This window comes from Podarcis filfolensis (assembly GCF_964270895.1).
Source record: "Podarcis filfolensis genome assembly, chromosome: 3".
Classification (NCBI taxonomy): Eukaryota; Metazoa; Chordata; class Lepidosauria; order Squamata; family Lacertidae; genus Podarcis; species Podarcis filfolensis.
Genome location: NC_139606.1, coordinates 72498969 through 72523122, shown reverse-complemented (window position 1 = coordinate 72523122; position 24154 = coordinate 72498969). Strand labels below are relative to the sequence as shown.

Genomic DNA, 24154 nt, shown 5'->3' with positions numbered 1-24154 from the left:
GTCAAACAAACCTTTTTATTATAATTATTTGCTTATTTGCTTGTTTTCTTTTTAATAAGACCAAGCAAACAACAAAAGACAAGACCTACATAACTCACCTTACCCTAGCTAGTCCATCCAACAGAGAAAAAAGAAATGACAACAAAAGTGGGCTACAGTGATGTCAGACAGAAATCTTGCAAGCTTTTTTTGTTTTATTGTTTCTTAAGTTCATTACTAACAGTGAATAGGTACAAATATAATATTAGGCAAGCTTTGCAGCTTCACAGTTTTTAGTAAAAGCAAGTAAAATAAGCATGCTAAATTAGATCACTCTCCAGGACATCAGAAGATGTTCCAACACAAACATGGAAATTTTCCAGTGCAAATTAGGAACATTTTCCAATTCAGATTTTTTCTGGGAAACCCATGTCATTGGTAGGCTACCAGAATAAGCAGTCAGAGTGGGATTTTTTTAAAAAAAGAAAGAAAGAAAGAAAATACAATAGCCAGGCGTGCAAGAAAAACAAAGAAAAGAGAGGGGACTAGAAGAGAGGTCATGGGGGAAGTGCAGCGGCAGAGGAATTAAAGCAACATGTGATGTCACTGCTCAAATCTTGACAAATACATGAAGAATGTCAGGGTGTCCAAACAAACTTAAGGAAGTTAGTGATAAGCTTACATTTTATTCTGGTAACCAGCAGGAAATGTCTATGGTAGGGATGGGGAACCTGTTGCCCTCCAGACTCCAACACCCATCAGCCTCAGCCAGCATGGGATGATGGGAGTTTGTCTGGAAGCATCTCAAAAGGCATGGGTTCTCCATCTGGGCTCTAGAGAAAGCCTCCCTGTTGGTTTTCATCAGATGCCTTGCAAATGCTTAGCAGATTGTTTTCTTTATGCCGCTCAGTTGGTCTGTACTGTTATCCTGCTGTTCTACTTTTCGTGTTAACTGTAGTTTTCAGGGTTTGGTCATCTTTTGTAAAGCTGTTGTTTAGCAGCCTCAGAAATTCAATGAATCATTGTTTTAATAAAGTTTCTATTAAGGCCCATAACAAACTTGACTGGACAGCGACCTTTCCAAGCTGCGTTATCTCTGTAAAATTCTGCTGCTTGCAGGCTTTAGCAATTTTTAATTGGTAGATTAATCAAATAAAGTCTCAATTGATTTGTCAGTGTGAGTCAATTTAAACCAGAAAATTAGTAATTTCTTGCTAATACATTTTTTTTAGGTATCATGCATTGCCACCAAAATGCCAATGTCTGCAATGCATCCATTTAGATTTTGGCTAGTTTTACTGCAGTATGGGTGGGCAAAGCTTGAATCAGTTATTGAGTCTGTCACCCTACGCACTCATACTTGGAAGTAAGCGGCATCAAACTCAGTGGGATTTATTTACAAGTAACCATGCTGTAAATATTTGTTCATAACTTATGGTGATCCTGCATTCAGTTATGAGTATGTCATCCCTACTGATATCAGAGCAACTTTTGCATGCTCACTCTTGGTCAGGAATACAGACAAAGACTGAACCAATTGACACACTTTGATGCTAAGCACCTATACTGATTTGTTGGTTACACATTTAATCTTACCCTTCCTTCAAGGAGCTGAGGACAGCGTACATTGGTCCCTCTCCATTTTTTCTGTACTACAACACTGTGTGGTAGGTTGTGGAAGCAACTTTCTAACCACTCATAGAATCACATAGCTTGGGGTTGACATATTTCAAAAAGTGAAAATGCAGACACAAAAGTTGTTGAGCTATTTTTGCAAAACCGCAACAAAATGCCCATTTTGAGCTTTTTTTATTTTTAGGAAAACGGCAACAATGACACTGACAACATGGCTTTCCCAGACATTTTGCCGATTTCCGCCTGGACAGTGCTTCTGACTACAGTATTCCGGGTATGTCCAGGAAATTCTGGACGCATAGCAACCCTAACTTAGTTAAAGGTACTATTTTTGCTAACATATGTACAATGTACATATGTCCAATGCAGGACCAACACACACACAAAAATCCAGTAGTGATGCTTTTTGGCAGTTTGTTGTGTATGTTAGAGATGACACTTTTTGATATATGCAGCTATATAAGGTGGGTTTAAAGCTGCCCTTGTGTGGCTTGCAGAATGGTAAATGAGTGTGCAAGTCCATCCAAATTCTTATCAGAAAGGAAAGTATTATTGGGACCATATGATATAATCTAATGACTAAAGGTAAAGGACCCTTGACAGTTAAGTCCAGTTGCGAAGGACTCGGGGGTTGTGGCACTCATCTTGCTTTACTGGCCAAGGGACCCGACTTTTATCTGCAGACAGTTTTTCCGAGTCATGTGGCCAGCATGACTAAGCCGCTTCTGGTAAAACCAGAGCAGCGCACGGAAATGCCGTTTACCTTCCTGCCAGAGCGGTACCTATTTATCTACTTGCACTTTGACGTGCTTTCAAACTGCTACGTTGGCAGGAGCTGGGACTGAGCAACGGGAGCTCACCTCGTCGCAGGGATTCAAACCACCAGCCTTCCGATCGGCAAGCCCTAGGTTCAGTGGTTTATACCACAGTGCCACCCGCGTCCCATCTAATTAGAATCTTGCAAATTCATCTGAAATGTGGTTAAGACATTCCTGCTATACATATTCTGCGTCATTTCTTAAAATTAGTTTGAACCCAATAGACATTCCCTTATTAGATTTCTCTCATGGGCTCTGCTCACTTGATCCATCACAGTCATGACTGTTAGCCCAAGAAAATAAGACTCGTCTCCTCTGCCCTAGCCTCTGACTTTTCTTCTTACTCATTGTGTTTTTATCAAAACTGCATCCAGGAGGTGGTTTTCCGTGAGTCATCCTTACTAGTAACATTAGGTCTGGACAAATATTTGAATACACTTAGGACTGATCTGTGGTTAATACCTGCTGCTATGATTATATATTGTTCCCCAAGTTGTGAGCAGTTTCAGAAACCATGCTATAACTTTTGGTGAAAGCATAGAAGGTTTGAGAGTGTCTTTGTAAGATTTGCTTTATATACAAATATACAACAAGCAGGATATAATGGGAGCAAGCCGTTTACTCAGACTAATCTGCAGTCCTGGATCCATTTACCTAGAAATAAGCCTCAGTGGGGTTTATTTCTGAATTTGTGCAGCCCTCAAAAGTACAACAAAGTTCTAACTAGTAATTCTCAGCTTGCTCGCTCTCTAGCTGTATTTAAAATGTCTTTTCATTGCCTGTGTCTCTTCTCAGCCAGTCAGTTGTTGCATTCTCAAAGCTCTGATGGGTATCTTATTCCAAAATCTAAAGAGTGCTTTCCAGGTATTAGGAGACTGCTGTCACTAGCTTCCATTAGCTTTCACTAGTAAAAAAAACCCACCCTAGACTATTAACAAATAATCAGCCTAACAAACAGATAGTTTTCATGGCAGGCCCAGATGCAGTGAAGCTGTGAGTGGGGGGGGGCAGGTGGCAAATAACACAGAGCCATGTGTTGGACTGAAATTAGGCCACAACTTTATTGACAGAAGAATAGGTTTGGCATAGGCAATGGGCAGAGATTCCTTAATCACCCAATCCACTTGCTGGGTGATCTGCTGTTAGCCAACCAATGTGGGTTCGCCAGTGTTGGGGTCCTCTACAGTATGAACCTCTTCCAGTAGACCCCATTCAGCCAATGGTAGGGGATGCTATGGCTCTAAAACGGGGTTCTGGACAGAAAACACCACACTCTAGAATCCCTTAAGGGGATCCATCTATAGACTTGAGCTGGATGTCCCTTTCTTGTCCTTTGTTCCTCAGCATCTAGCCCAGTGCCTCTCCTGCCATCTTCAGTTGTGATGATTGCTATGAGGCAAGTGAAAATCCATGGGACCAAAGCCAGTCCACCTGTGGACAGAATTCCTCCTCAACCCTGAAACCAGCAACCAACGTCTGTCCATAGCAATGTCATTGGACAGCAAATTCATTCCTGCAAAGCAGCATGAAGTGCAGTAAAAATGAAAGTGTGGGTGGGTGGGAAAGTCTGGCATGACTGAGATGAGGAGAGCAGGTATGGTCTGCCTTTTATAACCCAGGGGCAGACTTGTCTTCTGTCCAATCCATTCCCAAGGCCCCACCCCTGGGAGCCCTGGGAGCCCATCATGGCAGCTGATTGGCTTCCCAAAGTCCCATTGTCCCTGTCCTCCAGCCAGCTGGAAGCGTACAGAGCTGCTTCTAACCATGCAAGAGACCTCTGATGTTCCCCCGCTGTGGCGTGCTGGGCTGCAAATGGTGCTGCCTGATAAGTTGGGGAATTGGGAATTATTCTACTGCCACTGCCATTCTAGGTGTGTTTCTAGCAAGAAAAATCAAGCTGTAAACTCCCTGTTTATCAAGAAAGGCAAGTATCTATGGCCTGTCATACAAAAGAAGAGTTATGCACCTGCAGGATAGAATTGTATGCACATAAAAAGCTCTTCTTCCCATTTGCACTGGAGCAGCTCACACTGCTCCGTTTTCCTAAGTGACTTGGCTCTTCAGCAGAGGGAACCTGCTACCAACGATGGCAGCAAACGGCTCCAGCTGTATGTGCAGCACATGCCTGCCTTTGATTCCTTGCCTGCGTGCTCCGTTGGAGGGGATAGCAACACGCATACAAAACTAAAACGAGCTATTCGTGATTATGCTGCAGCACAGCAGCCGATCTAACCGTACAACGTGAGTCTCTTGAACCGTTGGGTATCCTGATGTTTTATTGTTCTCTCTTTACAGTCCGAGATCGTGTCCGATCAAAAATGGAAAGAGACATTTTGGCAGAAGTGAATCATCCTTTCATTGTAAAACTTCATTATGGTAAGATTTCTCTATAAATCAATTCCTAATCGCCTTGGGATATTTTCCACTGGATCCCTTGCTATTCAAATTCATTATCTATGTGTGGTTTTTGATTGCCTACTTATATAGATCATATTTATCCAGTCAAGGGTACGCAGTACTAGAACCCTTTTCCCCCAAATGTTAAAAGTGTGGCTGTTACTGTAACAACATGGTGAATACCTTATTTATTTTAAGAGCACTTTATTTTTATGTTACCAGCGTACCTGGTCTATTCTGCAGGAGGTTCAGAGCGGTATTTTAACCTCCCAACACCATTGTGGAGCAGAATTGCATGAGAGATAGTGGGTTACACTAATCTACCCAGAGACTTGAATAATGGAATGAGCATTAAGTTGCCACCTGCAATATTCTGTCCCCATCAACAGAAGGTGATGGTGATGCTTTTCTGTCTCTTTTCCATCATAGATATCAAGGGAGCGCAGGCAGAGTTACTAGGTAGTCTCCCATCTTGGCACTGACCAAAGCCAGATGTGTTTAGCTTCAGGAAAGTTGCTGCATCAAGTGCCTTCCAGCCATGCCCTGACTGAAAGGCCATTATCTGTGATAACAGACTTTCATAGCTGCTGTTATGCAAAAAGTGGAAGAAGCACCCAATGCCACTATGGTCCCTGCCAAAACAAAACATACCTATTATCCCCTTCCCATAAAACTCCTTCATGCTTTCACTGAACGTGTACAGGTCCAACAAACATATCTGAATATCCTACTGTCTTTTTCTACTGTAGCATTTCAAACAGAAGGAAAGCTATATCTTATACTAGATTTCCTACGAGGTGGGGACCTTTTCACCAGACTTTCCAAAGAGGTGAGTCCAATAGATTAATGTGTTTTGTTTGAAAAACAAACCAAAGTAATTCTATAGTGGTAGCTGTGTCTCTTAGCAAATTCCTTCCTTCTAGTTTCTCATATATTTTGTTATTTTTATTTTCATTACATTTATATTCCACCTTTCCATTAAGGAGCTCAAAGTCGTGGATATGGTTCTCCCCATTACCATTTTATCCTCACAGCAACCCTGCAATCCTCTTATCCTGAATACATCCAACACATAGCATCATTGCACTTTATAGCATTTATCTTTAGGGTTCATTTTTATTTGCACTGGATCAAACATGCTGTAATCTGCCCATATACTTGAGGATAAGGCAAGGTCACAACAAAGCTCAGCAAATGCTTTGTTGCTGAACCACACCCTGAAACATTAAGAGTGCACCTTCCCATTTACATCATTCTTGGAGCCAAAGCACAGCAGTTTGTTGGGAAGACCTGCCATGCCCATCAGCCAAGGGTGCCAACGGCTATCAAAGCACCATCTGCAAAGCAATGGAGCAGCTGGAGAGAGGTGCAATGCCTCCTGCTAAACACTTGCTGGCAGCAGAAATGCAGCGCTGTTGATCATCGCAGAGCACTGGCCATCCTTCAGTCACAGCCATTTATTCATTCTAGCACTCAAACACATTTTATACTTCAGAACAGGGGACTATTCCGTTTTTTAAAGACTGGTTTTCTTAGTGCAAAATATTTATATATTTTAGATAGCATTTTCTGTTCCAGTCTTAATTAATTTCTCTCTTTGGGCAATATCCAACCAAGCCATACTCAGAGTAGAGCCATTGAAATCAATGGACTTGTGTTATTTATTTATGCCCTTTGTTTTCAGAGGGTCTTCCTCAGACTATGACGAAGGATGGTGATCATCCTTTCTGTCTCTGCCAATACACAAGTCTGTCTTCCTGTTGCTCCTTCCTTTCTTTGCTGCTGCCTCTTCATTCTTTATTCCTCTTCCAGGGCTGATGGACGTGTTGTTCATTGTCTGGCTGGAAACCCTGTCCCTGTGCAGGTGATCCATGCAGTGGGAACATAGGGAGCTGCCTTGTATCGAGTTAGGCAATTGGCTCTCATAGCTCTGTCATTGCCCACACCGGCAGGCAGTGGCTGTCCAGGGTTTCAGACTGGGAGTCTTCCCCAGCGCTACCCAGAGATGCCAAGGATTGAACCTGGGCCATTGTGCATATAGTACAGGTGCTCTATGACTCAGCTATGGTCCCTTTCCCCAGTAGCATCTCAGTGCCTGCATACCAAAAGCTAATCTTGTGCTAAGCTAAGTCATCGCCCGCATGCATTTTCAGCAATAAGCATAGGTGCGAAGTAACATGTTAAGTCCTCCCCTATTGAATGCTGCTTGAGTAAGGGAAGTCAACTCTGCCATGATGACCTGAGTGCACCAAGGCAAAGTGAATGGGAGTACATCAGGCTGACACCATGCGCCACTTAAAAAAAAAAATACAGTATTCTTCTTTTTCTAACCTGCTCATGCAGCTTTTTGGAGTCTGCTGTCTGGGTGAGCCGTAATGACTACTCAATTCTAAATCCTGCCTGAAGAGCTGTGCCAGCCACAAGAGTCATTGCCTTGAAGCGGGTGGCCTTTTAAAGTCACTTCCAGGGAGCAATTCCTTTGACCGTGGGTGAACTGCCTGTCCGTCCTCTTCCTGTGGCTTTCGATATGCTCTGCAAGCAAGGTCATGGAAGTGTAACACAGCCATCCTGCCATTATCCCCAGAACACAGAAATGAAGTCTTAGTCTTTCTATAAAGAATCAATGTTAGCGCTATTGGGAAATGTGCGGCTAAGCATTATTTCCCTCCCTCTTCTTTCTTTTTTTAAAGCAGGGGCCTACCGGTTGCTCCTTACAAGGATTTAGCCATCGTTCCTTTAGTAATAAGAAAAACCTTAGTTTGTATTTAGTAATAAGTAATTTAGTAATAAGAAAAACCTCCCAACATATTAGTTGGAATAAGGAGGATTAATTATAATACTGGGAAGTAGAACTTTACATACGTTGTGGAAACACGGAAATAATGTTGCTGTTGGTTTTTGTTTTTTTTTTAAAAAAGAATGTAGTTATGGAGAAAAGCACATTTTCATTTTAAAAATGTAAATGTGGCCTTTTCACTATGGCTCATTTTAGGATAGCCAAAAGAGCAATTTCAAGAAGACTGATTTAATTCATATTTGATAGATTTGTCGTATAAAAAACCCGAAAAAACCTTGAGAGAGATTAGCAAATAATCAGCCCAGTTCATATGTAATACTAGACCATGGTTATAGTTTGTGGCTTACCTGGAGCAAGACAAACTATCAGCTTGGTTTTGGATGTCATGCTAAGTTAAACCATTACTTTACTCACAGCAACAGAAAGAAGAACAAAGTGGTCACCATCTCTTCTATAGGAACCTACATATTTGTACTAATTGCAAACCAGATCAGTGTTTTGGGGACGGTCATAAAATTTGATTCATTTTATAGGATACCTACAGACTCCAAAATGACCATCTGTAAGTGGGAAATAACATCACCTATTCTGCTTTTGTTTCTAAGGTTATTCAGCTCTCACATGTTAGCGATAAACTTATTTTGTAAAATTTTGGTTGCAATCATATCCACACTTCTTAGAACTCATGATTTCTGGGTAGACATGGATTTATGATGGACTGGAACTTTTGGATGTGAGGAACAGGACAGTATCCCAAATTTGATATAAATATAAATGTCCAAAATCCAATATTTGAATTGATTTCGGTAAATCAAAATGGATTTAGCAGAATCCAGTTTTTGGCTTTTGAATTGTTAGCCTGTTTTCCATTTGGCTTATAATCAGTTGATTTTGTTGGACCATAGTATCCTAGCAAAAGTATCGATATAAATAAATCCACTTGTGCATTAAAAAAATACTGCTTTTTCTGCTTCTCTCTAGGTTATGTTTACAGAAGAAGATGTTAAGTTCTACTTAGCTGAGCTGGCCTTGGCTTTAGATCATCTCCATGGTCTTGGTATTATTTACAGGGATTTGAAACCAGAAAAGTAAGTTGGGGCAGAAATGCATGTGGGAAGATTTTTAAATGGGGTTACTCTGTTTGGATCACAAAATGCCTGTGAGACCCTGCATCAATTTCCTCATGAAATGTATGTCTCTTGGAGTGATATTCTCATTTATCTGAATAGCTTAGAGAACATCCTGAAAGTTCAGAGGATAAGAAACTGTGTCTATAGTGGGGAGTGAGAATAGGGTGAGTGGGTAAGAAAGCCAACTTGCTCAACTGGGGTGAAAACAGGACACAACTGTATTGAATAACCAACTTCAAATGGCAAATTAGTTAGCATTTAAGGTGCCTCAAAACTCTGCTGTTGTTGCAGCAACAGTAGACTAATGCGGTTGCCCCTCTGGAAATTATCACACATTCAAATAGTTTGACATTAGTGGGCAAGGGTGCCTGCTAGATAAAAAATGTCTAACCTAACTCTCATGGTTGTTGGGGCAATTAAACGAGGCGCAGAAGCTATGTATTCCATCTTGAGCTCCTTGGAGGAAAAGGTACCCCAAACTCAGTTGCTGACCCCCTTGCTTTTGCCAGGGCCATACCAGCCAATTTTCCATTGGGTTAATAACATCCCCAGGGACTACATTCCTCTCTCCTTCCAGGAAAACTTAGTGGGGGCATACAAGGCAGAAAAACAAATAGCAATTCAGATTCAGTTTCTCCCTTGCTTATGGAAGATATGCTCTCTCTCTCTTCCGTGTTAGAAACAGATAAGGGGATTTTAGAACAGCATTGTTGTCTTAAATGAAGATTTGTTGAGCAGCAAGGATTGTATACTCTTTTTGTGGTGTACAACTCTTATGCGCACGGCTTTGTCAGAAGAAGCAAGCTTTGTCAGAAAGGCAATAGAGAGATAGTAGTTGAATAATAGTAGTGACAACTGTCAGTATTCATTATTCATTTATTCTCCGCAACAGTCTGTTCCCAGCCCACAAATGTTCTACCGAGTATCACTTCCTTTCAAATTACATTTCACTGCAAAATACAACAATGTGGGAGTGAGAGTTATTGTTGCAGTTTTCAAAAGATTTTATTTTTAAAAAAAAAATGATAGGGGGAATCACACACAGTCCTTTTTTTACCCTTGCCCAAATGGATGAATAGAAAGGAATGTGAAGAATAAGCTCATTGGATGGGGTGGGAAAGAAGCAAATGGCAAGCTACTTGTTGCATTTTCCCTTTACCTTGTACTCCTGGGGCCCATCCATTAGATCAGGAGTGGGGAACCTCCAGGCCCTTGGGAATCTTCTCCAGGCACACTTCTCACCAGCCCTCTCCACATCCTCATTGACTGCTTTTGCCTGGCTAGCATGGGAAATAGCAGAAAAAATTACAGTGTCCCACAGAAATCACAGACTATGTGTGCAGACCCATCATTCTGAGCCAGGGATTTTTCAGTGGTGGCTCCAAAAGTGTGGGATATCATTCCATATGATATTAAGCAGTCCCCATTCCTGGATATTTTCAAGCAGACCTTTAAAACCTTGCCTTAAAGGAAAGTAATTGTGGTTGTGGCTCTGATTGTTTGGCCTGGTCTTGATGATTTTCTTAATCCATATTTTTGATGTTGAATTGATAGTTTAATAATATGGTATTGTTTTACTGAGATGTTTCCAAAGGTTCTCTATTGTATTTATTACTGAATTTTATGTGAACAACCTCACAGAATGTTTGAATAACTTGATTGGAACCTTAAACACCCATTTGTAATAGTAATAGTAATAATAATAATAATAATAATAATAATAATAATAATAATAATGGGGCAGGACATTCATATGCAAGTTTATGGATCACTGAAGGAAAATTATCAACATAATAAATTACACAATGGGATGGTACACTATATACTTTGTTTTACGGGCACAACTATGAGATAGTGTAATGTTATTTCCACTTTAGAGATGCAGACCTGAGGCTGAGACACGGTGGCTAGTTCAGGATCCAAGCCTGATCCTCTTCCATTGATCTGCATTTGTTCATGCGGAGACTTTTGCAATACACAAATATAAGAGGGAGATTTAATGGATGCCTGTGGTTTTCTTCACACTGAATTGCTTCAGGTTCTATGCACTAATTATGCATCTTCTGACTTTATTTAATATGTTTTCCATTTGTCCTAAACTTTTCTATGCATCATCTTCCAGCATACTTCTAGATGAAGAAGGACACATTAAGATTACAGGTGTGTAGCATCCCCCACACCCCATGTAGCAGCTCCATCTTTTTGCATTCTACCTGTCATTTCCTCCTGGTGATGAATAGACACTGAGATACATGCTTGAACTTTCACTGGCTTCCTGATCTCTTTTGGCACGATTTAAGGTTTAGCTTTAAAGCCTAATTAAATCCCATCTCCTTTGTAATCCATTGCAATGAAAATTAATAGATGCCGTTCTAATGGCCTTGTTTTCTGATGTTTTAATCTAGGTTTTAAGTTTAGCACGTTGTTGTTTTACTTCTTCTTGGTAAGCTGCTTTGAGAAACTGAAATTAAATAAACAATCTCTCAGATGCAGCAAAGCTGCCCCCTAAATAATAGCAATTTTGCATCGGGTTCAGAAAACGGATAGGATTTGGGGGGTGCTCCTCAGTTGTGGAACTCCTTCCCATTGCAGATTTACTAAAATTCACTCCTTGCCACTGCAGACCACTTACATTGCAAGGCTATTCCAAGCCCACTTTAACTTGATGGCAGCATTTGCTAATGCTGAACCTCCAGGGCCACCAACTGAGCGCAACACTCAAAACTTAGAAGAAGTTTATAAAGTTTATATTTCAGCTTCTAAGATTTACACGTGGCTTCTGGTTTTAAATTCTCTTCCCTTTGTTCATTTCTTGGTTCTTCTAGAAAAGAGACTAATAATTTTTACTAAAAAAAAACTAGAGCTGGATCGGGTTCTGTGTCTTGATCGGGTTCTGTGTCTTGACTGGTGTATTTAAAGTGACTGCAAGTGTCTTTATATCACATACTCAATTTCTTTCTTTTTTTAATCTACCTTTATTTAGATTTTGGCCTGAGCAAGGAAGCCATCGATCATGACAAGAGAGCATATTCATTCTGTGGGACAATAGAGTACATGGCCCCAGAGGTGGTCAACCGGCGAGGCCACACTCAAAGCGCCGACTGGTGGTCCTTCGGTGTCCTAATGGTAATGAGACAATCCTTATTTTGGGATTGACTGCTTTAGCCTGGTGGACCCTTTGGCAGTGGCTGTGCTATTTCCTATCAAACCATTATTAAGCTACTTCTAAGAAGCACATTTATGAGTTTGAGTTTCTTCACCATCCCCGTGATTATCAGCATTGGGAAACGAAATCATCTCAGGCACTTATCATGGCTATGAAGCAGTTTTATTCTGAGCGTTTAGTATTTTAGCTTCTTTCGCCGAGAGTCTGCCGTTTTCCCCATTGCATCCACCTCAACTGAGGCTGTCCACACTTCTTTGTACTTCTTTATATATTATCCAATCCCAAGGGAAGGAAAGTAGTTGAGTTTTTTCTGCAGCTTCTATTCATTAGAGAAGCACAGCCTCATAATCCATAACATGCTGTTGCTAGGAAACTGGAGAGCCTTAGTATACTGCCAGATGAATTAGTGCAAAAAGAGAGGTCAAGAAAGAGAGAAATTAAGTAACCCTTGCTTGGTCTCCTCAGGATTATGAAGTGGCTGTTCACTTACTCTGAAATTAGAACTTCATATTGAAGGAACTGGAGGCAAAAGATTCCTGCATTGCAGAGGGTTGGACCAGATGACCCTTGTGCTCCCCTCCAAGTGCACAATTCTTTATCTGTGTGGGGAGTAAAATGGGGCTTCTCAGTCTCCTACAAGATATACAGACACCAACAGGGCCTGCCCAAGGCATTTTGTTACCTGAGGAAAAGGACAAGATGGTGTCTCCCACCACCGTTCCACAAAAGAAGCTAACCAGACTGGCAACTGAACTTCAACAGTGGCAATGTTGATGGGAAGCAGGCAAGCTTGGAGGGCACAGGGCTGGCTGTGTGCCACACAGAACTTTGTCCTCCTCTAACAGAGGGGAACGCCCAAAAAGAATGGCAGGGCATGGTGGCAGCAAACCACAGGCACTCACACTCCACCATCTTCTGCTTGAGGTAGCTGCCTAACTCTGCCTAATGGTAGGGCTGGCCCTGGACACCAAGGAGAAGTTAAGAGACAGAGCTGATGAAGAGCGATTTGGTGTCAGCTGAAACCCCCAGAATATGCTCACATCTACCGTATATTTGAATTCTGTTCTGTCTGCGGTGATTACAGGAGACAGCCTCTATATATGCGGTCAGCAGAATGAAGTTCTGTTTTAGGACACATATCATTTCACAGGTTTATTTAACCCAGAATAACAACATTTCCCCAAATCTAGTATTCACCATCAAACACCAGTCACAGGGCCAATTCACACAGTTATTTTCCCCTGCTTCCTTTTTCTAAAGAAGATGAACGTGTCATAATGAGGCAACAAAGCAAAGTTTTTGTGACAATGAGAGTCCAGCTGATGCTCTCTGTATGGCTTTAAGTTTCTTCTCTCTTATCTGTAAGTCACAAAATAACCTTCTGAAAGGATAGTGTGCACTAACCTCTCACCTGCAGGTTGCTGCTGTGTGTCTTATGTGCACAGGTCTTCCTATTGTATTTTGCTTCTCAGCAGGAACTTCATTCACCTTCCTTCCTTCTGTGTGAATCCCAGTGGATCTTTTAGTCATTCCTGCGCCCTCAGCCTCAAAGAACAGAGTAAAGTGACCTTAAAAAGTATCAATCAGTATTTTTGTGCTAAAGTGACCTTAGAAAGTGTCAGACAGTACCTTGCAGCAAGCTGAGTAAACTACAGCCATCAATTTTAAATTATCTGGACACGGGGGAAAGTACTAAAAAGAAAACAAAATTTGTTATATGATTATTTTTTATAGACTGTATTCCCCACTCAAAGAGGATATTGTGTGCAATATTTGCTACTTTTTAGTGATGTTAAATAGAAATAATGTGTATGCCAACTCTGCCCCCACTCTCAATATCTAACTTTCCTTAATGTTCATACATATAAGGTACAGTTAACATTTACAGCTAGAAGGATTCTTCTCCTGTATTCTCCGCTCAAAATTGTAATGGCTAGTCTGTTACAATTTGTGCTGCAACAAAACGTTGCAGTGTAGAATTCTTCTGGTCAGGGTTCCAGCTAGCTAGCCAGCCATGCTCTTTTCCAGCACACTCCATACCATTCTCCTTCCTTTCCCCACTTGCCTGCTGTGTTTTCTATCCCTCCCCTGCAACTGTTAGCATTCTATGGTCAGTTGGCATTCTCAGCTCTCATTGGAGTGGGGGTTCTTTTGAAGGGGGATCTCCCTTTTTCTTTTTTCCGAAAGAATATTTCTACTCTTTCCTCTTGTACACTGCATATTTGTGATCCACAGCATTAAGCTCACACGGATGTCATAGTCCTATTTTTTTTCTTCAAGATGTCTTCTATCTGCATATGATGCAGGGGGAGCTTTTAGTTTTATTTGCATCAATAGCTTTTGCTAGAACAGCTAGAACAGTTTTTCTTTACACTAACAGCAACAAATTATTATACAGTATAGACCGTTGGATCTTGTGTGCTTGATGGAAACTCCAGCTTCAGCATTGTGTAGACATGTTCTGACATTTTATTTTAAAATGGTTATAATTTTCAAACATTCATTAAAAAGATGGTTTTCTATCTATCGGCCTACACTGTCAGGTGACTATCACACTTTGCTGGTAAAAGTTTCCACATTGTGGTGAAAGATGGAGCTGCTCCTCTTTTTAAGAAGGATATTTCATTTCCTAGAATAGCTTTTGCTATTGTGTAGGTCAAACACCAGCTTGTCACCTTTCTTTCTTCTCTTTGGATTTTCATCTGTTCAGAATAGTACTAAGCACTTTTGTTTCCTCTTCTGTAATCCATGGACGTTTTTCTTCAAAACATGGATGTTGCTCACTTGAAAAACTTCAAAGCCTGTATCTCTTTAAATGCAGGTTCCATATCTTGTTCTTCCCTGTGACATCCAAGCTCTGGTAAACTGGTTAGTTTAAATCAGGGCTGTGAAAACTGTGAGCCTCCACATGTTGTTGGACTAGAACGCCTGTTATTCCTGACCACTGACCATGCTGGCTGGGGCTGATGAGAATTAGCGTCCAGCAACATCTGGAGGTTCCTCAATCCTTGCAGAAGCTTTCAGTCGCCTCCTCTCGGGCATGGAACAGAGTAGAGAAGAGCACACCACTGAGTGAGCACAGGTCTTTTGCAAACTCATTTTTAGCAGGGAAGAATGATTTCCCATTATGTCTGAACTGGGCCATTGTCTTTTAGTATCACCAGATGCCACATTGGACTCAGGCTATTTGCTGCACTCAGTAAGTGACATTTTGAGCTAATTTTCAATAAGGGGAAAAAAATAGAATTCCTGTGGAACTTGTGTGATGCTCCTTGAATTTTGAATTTGGTACGGCTTTTTAAAAAACCATTTAATCTGTCAAAGCAAATGTAGAACAACTATTCTTTGGGGCTTATAATTCCACTTGTATTGCTTTCAGTTACCAAAATGTAAGTGAAAGATGTACTCTGAGCTATTTAAACTAGATTTAGTATCCAAATATAATTTGCCTTAATCAAAGTGGAACAGATGTTAGCATGATGCCAATTGTGCTTGGAGTGGCATCTCGTAAATTAGGGAACTAAAAGAATTTGGGGGGAGGGTGGAAGGAAGGCAAACAAAAGAGGCAAAATGATTTAGGGGTTAAGGGCTCTGACCATAGAGTTTGGACTTCCCTTGGGGGCTCTTTGAGGTAGGGTCTATAACACCAATTGCAATGATCACCAGCACTTCTGCCAAGAACACCACACCACTACTTGCAATGCTTATGCACTTAAGTCTTTATTTAGCTTTCTGCTCTCCTCTTTTTACAGTTTGAAATGTTGACAGGGTCGTTGCCATTCCAGGGGAAAGACAGAAAGGAGACAATGGCTCTCATTCTCAAGTGAGTAGTAAGCTCCAACTAGTTTTTTGATGTAGAACGTGTATTCTTGTGCTTGGAATAGACAAAGTTTGCTTGGCTGTAGAGGCGGGGGAGAAATTTGATTCAGCTTTCATTTAAAGACGAACCTACCAATTCTGAAATAATCTGTGAACAGTCAGACCATTGGCACATCTGGTTCAGATGCCTAGATGGATTGGCAGCAGTTCTCCAGGATTTCAGATCGGTCCCTCCCAGCCCTCTCTGGAGATGTTGGGGATTGAACCTGGGACCTTCTGCATGCAAAGCAGATGTTCCACCACTGTGCTATGGTACAGCCCTTCCTATACGTGAGCTAGTAGTAGGGTAAATAAAATAAATAGCTGGAAGCTCTAGATCAGTAATCTGCAGCTATGTCAGACCCCCAACCTGCAACATGGCATCCAAATTAAATTATTTATTTATTGCGTATGCCCATTTTTCTTCTATTCCCACTACGGTGACTAGATGCAAAGGAGGGCAGAGTTCCTGCCATTTTATATTTAAAGGGGGGAATTACACACTTCCCATAGCCATTGTGAAGAAGAATAAGCATGGTAAAGACTATGAGGAAAGAATTAAAGAAATGTTTAATAGAGTCAGTATTATGGAACATTCTTTATCCAATATGCCTCGAGATTACTTTGGGAACTCTATATATTTTTCCATACATATTTCCTCTGCACATCTGTATTTATTTCCACTGCTAAATATGTGTGTGATCTTTTTAGACATTTCTGAAAAGTCCTCCTACATTTTAAACGTTTCTGTTCTTTCAGAGCCAAGCTAGGAATGCCACAGTTTTTGAGCACAGAAGCTCAGAGTTTGCTTCGAGCTCTTTTCAAGAGGAATCCATCCAACAGATTAGGTATGGGGATTCATTTCGTTTCTGGTCTGTGATAAATTCAGCAATAGATTACAATCAAATGTTAATCTGTAGTTTGTTTTCCTTGTCACTTAATTTTGATTTGTTCTCATGTAAATGGCATAGTTGAACAATGTGCTGGGAAGAGATGCAAGGTAATGGAGCTTTAATTAAATATGTGTTTTGGGCTTTTAATATGGATTGAACAGATTGTTGAAGAATTGGTTTAATAATGGCAATTAGTCATGATAGCTAAGTGTTGTCCGAAACAGATGCTAGTTTCGAAACAGATGCTAGTTATTTATTTCCTTATAGGAGTATTTCTAAACAGCCAGCTCATACAGAAACAATACAACAGTGATGTACAATATAAGCATTAAAACATCAAAGAATAATAAAATTATAAAATACTGAACAAATGACCAATACTGAATCAAATTAATTCCACACCCACCCACTCTTCAGCCGATGTCACTTGTGATGCCATCTAATGAGTCACAGAGCAGAGGTAAATCCTGAGTTGGCTGTGCATGCCTGTTCCCAGTCCAGAAGGGCAGCATGTAGTCAAAGCAGTAGGATTTTCCAAGACGTTTGCATCAAAAGCCCTGATAAAACCTAGGAAAAAACTGTTTTAGCAGTGCCTTGCAAGGTCCCAACTTCAGGACTTCAAAGCACCTCGAACCTTTGTGACATTCCATGATTGACAGGTGAGTGGTCCCACCCACATCTAAAATTTGGCCCGCCAGGCTGATTCTGATAAGAATCTGGTGCATGGAAACAATTAAGTTCCCTACCCAGCTCTCATAGGGAAGCGGGTGGCACTGTGGGTTAAACCACTTGCCGATCAGAAGGTTGGCGGTTCTAATCCCAGCGACTGGGTCCCTGCTCCTGCCAACCTAGCAGTTTGAAAGCATGTCAAAGTGCAAATAGATAAATAGGTACCACTGCGGCGGGAAGGTAAACGGAATTTCCGTGTGCTGCTCTGGTTCGCCAGAAGCGGCTTAGTCATGCTGGCCACATCACCCGGAAGCTGTACGCTGGCTCCCTCAGCCAATAAAGCGAGATGAGTGCCGCAACCCCAGAGTCGGTCATGACTGGACCTAATGGTCAGGGATCCCTTTACCTTTACCTTTACCTTTACCTTTACCTTTACCTTTACCTTACCCAGCTCTCACCATTTTCCAATGCCCTCTTTTTATGTGCTAGTCTCTTGCAGTAAAAATCACCAGAGAGTCTTGTGGCATTTTAAAGATTAACCAAATTCTTTATGGCATAAGCTTATGCCATAATCAATTTGTTAATCTTGAAGGGGCCACAACACACACGCGCACACACACACACACACACACACTCTGCTTGCAAGAAACTTAAGTAGAAAAAAGGGGGGGAAATACTATAGGGAAAAGAAAAAGTGAACCTTTGTCTCTTGTAAGATTAGTCTCAGGATTATTTTTTTAAAAATAACCTAATTACCCAGTTGATTAAGGAGTTCACTGACAGCAGCATCCCAGGGGATTATGGCATCTAATTAAATTTATTTTAGAGAGCTGAACACAGGACAGAGCAAGTGCAGATAGATGTGAAAACCTGCTACCGTGTCTAAGCTACATTACCGGCTTTCTGACTTGGATTCCAAATAAACATGTAAAGCTAAATTAAGTACATAATTTGATCCAATCAGAGCCGAAAAGGAAATCGGAGAGGAAAAGGAAAGATGGTTTTCCTCCGCCTTGCATCCTTAGCTGCTCAACTGCTTGAGGTGGTGTGACGAAGGCTGACTATATAGAGCATTTGATATCACACCCACCAGTCTCTCCAGTAGAGTTCTAACAGGCAGTTGTTAACAGGATTCTTGGCAGCCTGATGTGATTGCCATCTGGCTGAGCTATAGGTCTTGCATTTCTATTGATATGTAGCTGAGGAGGAAGGAAACTCTCAGATTTTGTTTTTCTTTGCTGGAGCTGCTACAAATACTAATATAATCTTTAAGGTAGAAGTTTTTTTTCCCTCATGATGCACACATGTCAGCTGCTACAGGCCATGAAAGGAAGCTTAAGTTTCTGAGATGTCACCCTGAAGACTGAAGTAAAAAGATATTCCTTTGCAGTTAGGTTGGCCTTGGATGGACTGATCCCATGGAGCTATCCTTAATGCTGTCCATAATCTTAGCCTATGTCTTCATTCTTTTTAAAGGCACTCACCCAGTGTTTCCCCCTAGGAATGTTTATCAACTTAATCAAACAGTGAGATACACGTAGAAAATATTCCAATGGAATTTAAGGCTCATGTAGATTCCTTCCTGGCCCCCCATACTAACAGTATTGTATAGGTATATTTATATACCTTTTTGTACCCAAAGGCCCCCAAACAGCATATTACATATTACAAAAGAAATATACTACAAAAGTGCAATATAGTGCAATCGTAAGACGCCCCAGTTTGAATCTTGCCTTGACCATGAACTTAGATGGCCTTAGGCAAGGCAAACTCTCTTACCCTTCATCCTTCCCCCTTTCCTATGTAGGATAATAATACTCACCTTATAGGGGTGTTACAAGACTTACAACTAGCTAATGCATGTGAAGTGCTTTCAATACTTGAAAGTGCCGGGCAAATGCTCCTGCTGCTATTATCACCACCATAGATCGATCTAAAAAAAAGGGCATTGTGCATCTGTCATGTATTTCCATATACAAAGCCACCAAGTATCCTCTCAGGTCCTGCATTGCTTCCACATAGTAGATTCAGTTCCCTTCCAGGGGTCCTTTAGATACAGTGCAGAGTGTTCCATAACTGGCTGAGGCTGGACTTGGGTCCCATCAGTGATGCGAGAGGACGTTGTCCCTTGCACCAGCAGTTGGTCTCTGGAGCTGGATCCTGTAAGTCTCTGCCTCAGCCACTGCACTGGAAAATGTTTCATATGATCATTCACACTTGTTACAGGTAGCACTGGGGTCAGATTCTGACAATGAACATTCAGAAGATGGTTGATGATGTGGTTGAAATGCTTGCTTTGAGTGCGTAGGCGACGTACGCTTCATAAAAGTATTTGCGTTTTTGGCCTGCCAGTGTGATTCTTTCTCTGCCCACTTATTTAACTACAGCTTCTACAGAAAACCATTTGTTCTTTTCAAGTCCGCCTATAGAATTTTAACTAGTAGTCTTTCCAGGAATTACTTTGATTAGATGTTGCTGTTCAGCACTACATAAGTGGTAAAGCACTAACTTAAAGCATAAGAAGTTATTGACAGTGAAGGGGTCAATTACGTTAGCAGGAAACAGAAGGTGAGGGCAGAATGATTCTGTTCCTCTTACTACTACTATTATTGTTATTTTTAAACTCTGGTGTACAGTACTACAGCTGAAAATAAATGCTGTATACTATTTGTGTTGGTGAGAGCCCCTTGGGACATGCATTGTTTCACAGTTCCTCTGAGTCCAACTTAGCACAATTGATGCCTCAAATAGCAACCATGGAACAGCAGCAATAAAATCCATCATTGGGCGGCCCCAACTAAAGAAGAAGAAGAAGAAGAAGAAACCCACTGGAATTTAAGTGCTCACATAAAAGGAGGCAAAGAAGGGACCAAACAAACCTTACTTGAAAGCCTATTTTGTAGTTTTGGAACCACAACCAGAAAGCCGCCTCTCTTGCCCGTACCAGCCACAGATCTCTTGCTGGGGTTGGGGAGACAGTGAGAAGGTCCTCTTTATTAGAAATGATGTTCATTTTACATCCTCTTTATTATCTCTCTTTCATTGCTTTGGCAGGTGCTGGCCTTGATGGAGTTGAAGAAATTAAGCGGCATCCTTTTTTTGCTACTATAGACTGGAATGTAAGTAATTCACATGATTGTCTTGTCTGACTAGTTAGATGTGCAGCCCAAATCCAGGATTTTTCCTTGCTCAGAACAACCTGACTCCAGCACTGCTTCCCCAGTGTGTTTGCAAGCAGGAATGCAATCCTGCATAGAGCAACTCTTTGAAAAAAAACACTTCAACAGCTGGATTGTCTCCTACCTGTGCATTTGCACCACACAGACCTCCCTACCACATCGCCCCTCTCCTACTTCACAGTGAATCAGCTGTCAGGAGATCAAGTGAGTGCCACTGACCCACAACACCATCCACTACTGTCTACTGCCCAATTTTGGCTACACTAAAATTCTGGATACCTGAACTGTTTTCTGTGGGGCAATAATCACTCCTCCACTAAGAGAGGCCAAAACTGTCTAGACAGTACACATATCACTCTAACCTTCTCTTTCTCTAATAGGCTAGATCTGCTTTTGTAGATGTCAGTCATTGCTACAATTCATTCATTGCCTCAAAATACAGAAAGGCTCAAGTCCTCTTCTTTCTCATAAAACAGATGAGAATAGTGCCTGCATGTTTTGCTTTATATCACAGGTAGGGATCTGAAGAGCCAGGGCGGGGGGCACAGCAAAATTCAGGTGGGAAAAAACACTTGAGGACAAGCAAGAGCAGTATATATTTCTGCCTCTTGGAGGGCATTGCCATTGTCATAAGAGAAGAAAAAAGGATCCAGTGTCTTCTTGGCTTGTGGCCTTCCTCTTGCTGGCACGGTTGGAGCATCTGTTTCTGTCCTCTAGTCTAGTATAGAACTACATAATTTTGTTTCCATCCAATCTGTGCTTCTGCAAATTCATTGGGTCCAAGATTTAAAGGCAGACATGTAAGTGATGATAGCAGTGCTTCTGCATTTGACTAGATTACGAAACAAGCAGCACCCTTAGGGCTTGCTGTTGGAAAGTACAGGATGTTGCGGAGTACAGAACATCTTCAGGTATTTGGCCAAGGAACAGAGTCTGGGATTCCGCCAATTATAACCCTCCTGCAACACCATTGCAAGGCCCTCGCACAGCACAATCTCTGACTCATCTTCTTTCCTACTGCAGATTCCTCCACCTTCTGCAGCATGTGAAAGAAATTGGTCTATTTTTGGAAATACTCACATCAAATCAAGCAATAAATTGACTTGTGGATGTGTGGAATTTTCAGTCAGGCCAAACCTTTGGTTTTTAAAGGTCCATGATAAATGTGATGGCAAATATTAAAAAAAAAAACAGGAATGGTTAGCTTAGAGGAAGAGACCAATTGAATTTCTTGTAGTATTCATTGAGTCTTGTCTCTCCTCCCCTTTTCCTCAACTCTTTTTATGTCAACTTGTCATTGTGGAGGACTGGAGAAGACAGTGATTTTTAGAATAAGTAATGATTTGTTTTACTATAATATCGATAGTTTCTGCTATCAATTTCTGCTATTCTTTTTTATTATAATATTGATAGTTTCTGATAGTTATGGCTGCTTCTCATAAACTGGCAAAACCAAAAATATGCTATGTTCCTTACAATTCAGCAGCTTCTAATGCCACTTGTAATGAAAACTTAAAATTTTAATTTATTAAATTTCTAGACCACCCTTCTTCTGAGCACCACAGGGCCGTTTACAAAACAAAAACACACAACACACAACATAACAACAAACAAAACAATAACCCACCCACACAGTTTAAAAGGCCATAGATTACTTAATTAGCCAAAGGCCTATGAGAAGAGGAATGGTTTTTTTCCTGGTGCCTAAAATATAATTCAATTTGTAATTATTGTTTGTGTAAACTGTACTTTTAATATACCAAAAATATATTCTGTGGTAAACCAAGTTATACATAATGCATTTTATGTTCCTAAAGTAACAAAGCGACTTGTAATATGTAGAGAGTACTTTTTTTAAATAGAAAGTATGGCATTTTCCCCAGTTAATTCTGTTCTTTTCTGAAACCTCTAACAGGGGGAAAACACCAATTCCACACCCTCTCCCAACCTGGTTTCAAAATTTCCAAAAAAATTACATTTCTAATCTCAGGTTATGCAACTGCTAGACAGCTACTTTTTAATGAAAAAAGCTACACATCTGGGGGCTGTGGATCATCTGGGAAGGGGACTGCTCCCCACCCCCCCAGACACCAATGAATAAATGTAATTGAAATGTGAGAGACTAATTTCCACATAATGAGCAGATAGTTCAGATATAGTTTTTCTGGATTCAACCCAACGTAATTATGAATGGGATTTTAATGTTACTATTTCAGCCTGGTTGTCTAAGGCTGTTGATCCTAGCCATAGACTGGCAACGCCACTATTTGCAAGGGACATTTCAGGGGCGGGTGGGGGTTGAGTGTAGCTTTTAAAAGCCCAGTAGCAGCAGATGGTCTGTTTGACTTGATGGTTTTCTGAATATGAACCAGCATGAGTTCTGAACGGAAGCTAGTCCTTGATGTCTTATAATGATGCTTCCAGCTGCTGAAAACGCCTTTGTGGCTAGAGAAGAGGAATAGAGCTAATGCAGGTGCTTTGTTCTCATTGCTGTTATTACTGGGAAAGGTCAGCAATGAGCTCAGTTTTGTTCCATGATCACACACTTTTTAGTCGTTCTTATACCTCTTGCCCCATTCAGCACACATGGTATGAATATTGATATACTTTATTTATGGAGAAGAAAAACTTCCTTACATTTGCTGCTGGATATGATCCAAAGTATTCAGACTGCTTTTCATTAAATACTAATAAGAAAAGTAAAGACAGTCTAATTACCTATGCCACATTATTCTTATAATATTTTCTCTTCACATTTGATGGAAGCATTGTTTCGGAATAAAAACACCACACCACAGTTCCCATTACTAATTATAAGTAGGTATTTAAGGATGCCAACTAATTAAATGTTCTGTATTTTAAAAAGCAAATCATTTAATAAAAATAGCTATTAAATATTACAAATATACACCTTGTATTTTGAGAATGTCTCAACAGACATTTATATCCCACCTTTTCTCCAGACTTGGACTCAAGGCACAGATAAAATACAAAAGGGTAAAACATATAAAAGATACAGTAATGATTAAAACAGTTTTAAAAACAACATTATCACTGGACATTGCACTCACCAGCTCAAATCCCATTAAAATCTAGTGCTACAAGTGTTTCTCTCCCACCTTCCAAATCCTTATGCTCCCCAGCTTGGCCTAATAATAAACCTCTGATTGTTAATTACACTGCTTTAATTGCATCCAGCCAGGGTGAGGCTGCATTGTGGCATCTCCTCTTCAGGAATAAAGCAACAGTTTTGGAAATGTCCAGTTAAAAAAATTAAGATGTGCTGAAGCTGCCCCTTGTATTGTGAGGTCACCCTGCCTACAACAACTTCATTACTTGTCGTCATCCATCCTCTGTGTATATGGACCAGCAGAGGCTGAAGACTCACAAACAGAGTGGTGAGATGCCGTTGATGAATTCATCTGACCATTAAACAAAGCCAGTTGGCCATCATGCCCCCAAGTGCAAAGACTTCAAAGGAGAAGGTTTTTGTTTTTATCCAGTTCTTCTGCCTAAGAAATATATTCATCAAAAACATCAACTGAAGTTAAAAATAGAAATGAGCTATGTGTGCCTATTAACATAGAAATGGAAAAGTGATTCATAGATCTAAAGTGATGCCCTTTTTTGGCA

The 24154-nt window shown here is 40.8% G+C and overlaps 1 protein-coding gene across 5 annotated transcripts in view; it reads left to right on the top strand.

Moving 5' to 3' along the window:
- The window catches only part of RPS6KA2 (ribosomal protein S6 kinase A2), a 176758-nt gene that overhangs the window by 127028 nt on the left and 25576 nt on the right, over positions 1–24154 (top strand). For all 5 annotated transcript variants that reach the window (XR_014546172.1, XM_083605860.1, XM_083605862.1 and 2 more), the window contains 8 exons: positions 4728–4808; positions 5579–5658; positions 8608–8714; positions 10879–10916; positions 11740–11882; positions 15675–15745; positions 16540–16628; positions 20397–20461. Coding sequence is in view for 4 of the 5 variants with exons in the window: in XM_083605860.1 (XP_083461986.1) it covers positions 4728–4808; positions 5579–5658; positions 8608–8714; positions 10879–10916; positions 11740–11882; positions 15675–15745; positions 16540–16628; positions 20397–20461 (674 nt within the window). In the remaining variant the exon portion in view is untranslated. The remainder of the gene's footprint in view (positions 1–4727; positions 4809–5578; positions 5659–8607; positions 8715–10878; positions 10917–11739; positions 11883–15674; positions 15746–16539; positions 16629–20396; positions 20462–24154) is intronic.